At 42.0% G+C, this 6,038-nt stretch overlaps 1 protein-coding gene across 1 annotated transcript; it reads right to left on the bottom strand.

Annotated features, from left to right (window-relative positions):
• Nucleotides 1–4,637: 4,637 nt before the first annotated feature.
• LOC104986844 (olfactory receptor 8S1-like) lies at nucleotides 4,638–5,567 on the bottom strand. Its single transcript, XM_010837538.1, has one exon. The coding sequence runs from the start codon at nucleotides 5,565–5,567 to the stop codon at nucleotides 4,638–4,640; it is 930 nt and encodes a 309-aa protein (XP_010835840.1).
• Between the last annotated feature and the right edge of the window lie 471 nt (nucleotides 5,568–6,038).

Below are 6,038 nucleotides of genomic sequence, written 5' to 3'. Positions count from 1 at the left end.
AATGAGGTGGATGAAACTGGAGCCTATTATACACAGTGAAGTAAGCCAGAAAGAAAAACACCAATATAGTATACTAATGCATATATATGGAATTTAGAAAGACGGTAATGATAACCCTGTATGCGAGACAGCAAAAGAGACACAGATGTATAAAACAGTCTTTTGGACTCTGGGAGAGGGCGAGGGTGGGATGGTTTGGGGGAATGGCATTGAAACATGTATAATGTCATATAAGAAACAAATCGCCAGTCCAGGTTCAATGCATGATACAGGCTGCTCGGGGCTGGTACACTGGGATGACCCAGAGGGATGGTATGGGGAGGGAGGTGGGAGAGGAGTTCAGGATGGGGAACACATGTACACCCGTGGCGGATTCATGTTGATGTATGGCAAAACCAATACAATATTGTAAAGTAATTAGCCTCCAATTAAAATAAATAAATTTATATTAAAAAATAAAGTAATTATAGATATGTATATCTTGTTGCTCTTTTTTATTGTTTGGAGGTTGTTTTGTGGATCTGTTTTGTTCTTTTTTTTTTTTCTTATGATTTGAAGACTGTATTTGATTCTGTTTTCTTTTGTGTGTATGAATCTAGTATAGCTTTTTGTTTTATACATGAGGGATAAGTGTATACACACACACACACATATATATTTTTAAGTTGTTGATCTCTTACTTTCAAATGCATTAAAAACCCTGTGTGTATACTCTCTTACCCTCATCATTACTATTTTGATATCATATTTTATATTTCAGTTCAGTTCAATTCAGTTCACTCAGTCATGTCCAACTCTTTGCGACCCCATGAATTGCAGCGTGTCAGGCCTCCCTGTCCATCACCAACTCCCAGAGTTCACTCAAACTCACGTCCATCGAGTTGGTGATGCCATCCAGCCATCTCATCCTCTGTCGTCCCCTTTTCCTCCTGCCCCCAATCCCTCCCAGCATCAGAGTCTTTTCCAATGAGTCAACTCTTCACATGAGGTGGCCAAAGTACTGGAGTTTTGGCTTTAGCATCATTCCTTCCAAAGAACACCCAGGACTGATCTCATTTAGAATGGACTGGTTGGATCTCCTTGCAGTCCAAGGGACTCTCAAGAGTCTTCTCCAACACCACAGTTCAAAAGCATCAATTCTTCGGTGCTCAGCTTTCTTTATAGTCCAACTCTCACATCCATACATGACTACTGGAAAAACCACAGCCTTGACTAGACTGACCTTTGTTGGCAAAGTAATGTCTCTGCTTTTTAATATGCTGTCTAGGTTGGTCATAACTTTCCTTCCAAGGAGTAAGCGTCTTTAATTTCATGGCTGCAGTCACCATCTGCAGTGATTTTGGAGCCCCCCAAAATAAAGTCTGACACTGTTTTCCCCTCTATTACCCATGAAGTAGTGGGACCAGATGCCATGTTCTTCATTTTCTGAATGTTGAGCTTTAAGCCAACTTTTTCACTCTCCTCTTTCACTTTCATCAAGAGGCTTTTTAGTTCCTCTTCACTTTCTGCCATAAGGGGGTGTCATCTGCATATCTGAGTTTATTGATATTTCTCCTGGCAATCTTGATTCCTGCTTGTGCTTCTTCCAGCCCAGCGTTCTCGTGATAGTGTATCCATTAACTGCTTATTCTGGATATAGATGATTCTACTACTTTAAAAAAAATTTTTTTTAAGTTTTTTAATCTTCCTACTAGTTTTATGTATGAAATGATTTCCTATCTTTACTATATGCTTGCTTTTACCAATGTTATTTACCTTTACTATATGTTTGCCTTTACTGAAGAGCTTTCCCATTTCATAATTTTCATATTTTTAAGCTTGGTGTTGGGGGCCAGAGTGAGGCACTCCGCCCACGGCAAAGGTCATGAGGAAGGAGGCTCAACATACGCAAAAGCGGGATGGAGCCTCAGGAGTCCCCCTGGAAATCCTCGAGCATCTACCCCCATAACCAGAGCCTACCTACTTTACTACTTTGTGCTCTCACCTACACCTCTGACTTTACGGGGGGCTGTCCCCCACCACCTCTTTCAGAGAAGGAGTTAACTTAGAGCTCCAGTTAATAAAAACTCCTGGGCGTGACAAGAGTGTTTTAACCTACAAACTCCTCTGAAGGTTCTCTGGCCTGCCTGACAGGCTTGTCCGGCCACATGTGATTGCTCACAGCCTCCCAACCGTGAGAAGCACGAGATGCTTTAAACCTTCTAAAAACAGGTTGCTTGGAAAAGTTAGAAATCTATAAGTATAGTGGGCTGATTAGAAATTGTATTGGTGAAGGGTTTTTCATTTGTTGAGCCAATGTTTGTTGCTAAGTCTCCACATCTCCTGCCCTTTTACACATTAATGAATATATAGAAGAAATAAGTATTAACCTTTGATATTAATCACGTTAGACCTTAGGCTAAGTAAATTCTTTCCTTAACTAAAACCCACTACACCATCACCCTATAGGAATGTAACTTTATTTGGGTGGCGTCTGTTTTAAGAATAATCACCCCTGGAGAAATAAGTGTTCTGGTTGACTGACCGCTGTCACAAGGAGAGGGTCATAAATTGTCAGCAGGCCCCCTGGCCAGAAGATAATGTAACACCCCTAAGACCTCTGTATACATTTGTATGAAGCACCTGACTTTGATAAAAGTCAGGACTGCTGACCCCGCATGACTTTTGCATAACATCTCAGTGTATAAAAGTAGATCATGGAAAATAAAGAATTGGGATCAGTTCCTTGAAAGACTGGTCTCCCCATGTCGCTCTCTCTCTCACTCTGGCTGAGTCTCCATCGGGAGCGTGGAACCCACCATGCTTACTAATTATGCCTGGGCTTCTAAGATCCGACCGGGGAGGCCTCAGTGTCTCCTCTCCTTCGGGAGAACGGAAGGACGCCTGCGGCCTACATAAGTGGTGCAAACTTCTTGTCTTGAAGTTTTATTGGTCTCCCGCGTAAACCAAGCTACTCAGCCTCTTTTCTCCACTGAATTTTCCTACTGAGCTATCCTCATTCTATTACTCTTTATATCTTTAATTAATATCTAATTGAAGCTATTGTATCCTGATCCTCACTGACGCTGTCCCCACTTTGAACTCCCTGGATCAGCCGAGGCTGGACCCCGGCACTTGGCCTTTTTATTTTCACCTTTATCTTTATTTGTAAGCCCAGTTTGGTGAAACTGTACTGTTTTAGCTTTGCTACTCAGTAAAGCTTTAGATCTCTCCATCAAATCTGAATGAGGGCCTTACTGTGTAGAGCATTCTTAGTTATACATTTTTCCCTTTTATCACTTTAAATAAATCATTCCACTCCTTTCTGGTCTGTAGAGTTTCTGCTCAAAATTCAGCTCATAGCCTCATGTGGATTCCCTTGTGTATTATTTGTTGCTGTCCCATTGCTGCTTTTAATATTCTCTCTGTATCTTTACTTTTGTCATTTTAATACTATGTGTCTTGGGGTTTTCTTCTTTAGTTTATCCCTGCATAGGACTCATTGGGCTTCTTGGATTTGGTTGTTTCCTTTCCCAAGTTAGGGAAGTTCTTAGCTATTATGTCTTCAAATATGTTCTCAGCCCATTTCTTTCTGTCTTCACATTCTGGGACTCATTTGATGTGAATGATAATATATTTGATATTGTATCAGAGGTCTCTTAAACAGTCCCCATTTCTTTTCATTCTTTTGTTTTTCATTCTTTTCTGATGGCATCATTGATTTCCACTATTCTGTCTTACTACTCATTGATCCATTTCTCTATCATTCAGCCTACCACTGATTCTTTCTTGTGTACTTCTCATTTCAGTTATTGGATTCTTTCTTTTTCAGTTATTGGACTCTTCATCTCTGGTTTTTCTTTGTATTTTCTAATTCTTTGTTAAAAACACCAAACTTATCACTCTGAGCATCCATTCTTCTCCCAAGCTCTTTGATCATCTTTATGATCGCTACCCTGAATCCTTTCTTGGGTAAATTGCCTATCCTTATTTCATTTAGTCCTTTTCCTGGGGTTTTATCTTTTTTCTTTGTTTGAGACTGTCACTTCATTTTGCCTAAGTTGCTATTTATATTTTTGTGTATCTGGTATTTTGGTTGCATTTCCAAACTCTGGAAAAGTGGCCTTTTGTAGGAGATATCCTATGCATGCAGTAGTGTGCTACCCTCTCCTCATCCAAGCTGTATACCTTACAGTTCCCCACTATGAGTGCTGAATGGGTCCTTCTGTTGTGGTAGGCTGACTATGTGGGAGGTCTGGTAGGCTTGACTGGTCTCTGGTTTGGTTGTTTTCTAGGCCCTGTCTTGTGTGGAGGCTGCCAGTAACTGGTTGGTAGGACTAGTTTGTCCTACCGGTTGGCAGGACTAGTCATGAGGTGGGTGACTGTCAATCCCACTAATCCCAGGTGGGGCTAGTGCTGGTTTACTGGTGGATGAAGTCAGGGTCAAGAAGACTTCATGCTGTTGCTCAGCCACTGGCGGGTGAAGCCAGGTCCTAAGATTAGTACAAGCCTATGGGCTGTACTCCAAATACCTTTATGAATTTTAAGATGCTTTTCTCAGATCCAATATTGGAATAATCAGAAAGTTACTATATTGTTAACTAACAAGATATCCTGGTATAGTAAGATAACCCTTCATCACCTTCTGTCTTTGGTCACTAGCAATGGAGATATTTTCTAAAGGTCCTTGTCATAGCTGCTTTCACCTCATTGTTCTTCAGGCTATAGATAAGGGGATTCATTAAGGGAGTGATCACACTGTATTGTACAGAGAAGATCAACTCCTGTGGAGAGCCCAAGGTTGGCACTATATGGCGAAGGAAAGCTGAACAATAAAATAGGAGCACTGCAGTGAGGTGGGAAGAGCAGGTGGAGAAGGCCTTGCTTCTATATGAAGAGGAGCGGATATTTAGGATGGTAGAAACAATGAGAGTGTAAGACAGTATGATTAGGAAACAGGTTCCCAACCCATGCAGGAGACTAGAGCAGAGCAGAATAGTGAAACTGGTGGAGACATCAGAGCAGGAAAGGGGAAAGAGAGAGGGCAGCTCACAGCTGTAGTAGGGGATAAACTGATCCCTACAGAAGTCAAAATCCATAGCTAGAAGGATGTTGATGAATGCGTCCAGAAAACCCAGGCTCCAGGAACCTAATACCAGACCTTTACAGAGCTGGTTGCTCATCTTCTTGCCATACAGCAGAGGGTGGCAGATGGCAGCGTAGCGATCATAGGCCATAACTGAGAGCAGACAGGCTTCAGTGCCCCCCAAGTCAAACACAAAGAAGACTTGAGCTAGACAGGCCTCCACAGAGACTGTTTTCTTCTGAGACAGGAGAATTTCCAGCATCTTGGGTACTGTGGCAGAAGAGAAGCAAAAATCTAGGAAAGAAAGGTGACTCAGGAAGAAGTACATGGGAGTGTGGAGGTGAGAATCGGTTCTGATCACCAGCATCATTGTCAGGTTACCCAGCAGAGTCAGGAGGTAAATTGCTAGGAAGAACACAAAGGATAATGCCTGGACATGAGGGTCTGCAGACAGTCCAAGGAGAATGAATTCAGTGATAGTGCTGTGGTTCCCCAAGGCCATTTAGAGAAATCTAGTCTAGAAATAAAAAAAAGGAACAGGGGATGTTTTCAGCAAAATGACAGAGTGTGGAGTGCCAAGCTCTTCTACAGAAACAACAAAACCAAGCAGAAGCTGTCAGGACTAACTTTGTTGGTACTCTGGGAAATAATCAAAGGTGCACAGCAACCAAGTAAACACTGAACCAAGAAAAAGGCAACTTAAAAATAGGAGGAAAGCTTTGTGGCATTTTTATTTACCCTTGCCTAACTCCTAGGTCCAGTGGCCAGCCTGAAGTTGGCCTAGAGTGGAACCATGGTCTGAGGTCTGGAGGGAGCCATAACTCACTCACAGTGTATTTTAACTTGTCTGAGAACTACCTGAAGGACCTATTCAAGGTGCTCTGTCTCTGTTTCACATGAAATCACACAGGGTTCAAACGTGGCCCATACTGCTTGAAAACGTTGTAAGAGTAATGAGAAATCTGTAGCTGCC

The sequence above is a fragment of the Bison bison genome, unplaced genomic scaffold, assembly GCF_000754665.1.
Source record: "Bison bison bison isolate TAMUID 2011002044 unplaced genomic scaffold, Bison_UMD1.0 scf7180017864077, whole genome shotgun sequence".
Classification (NCBI taxonomy): domain Eukaryota; kingdom Metazoa; phylum Chordata; class Mammalia; order Artiodactyla; family Bovidae; genus Bison; species Bison bison.
Note: the sequence above shows the minus strand (reverse complement) of the source record. Positions and strands in the feature narration are given on the sequence as shown.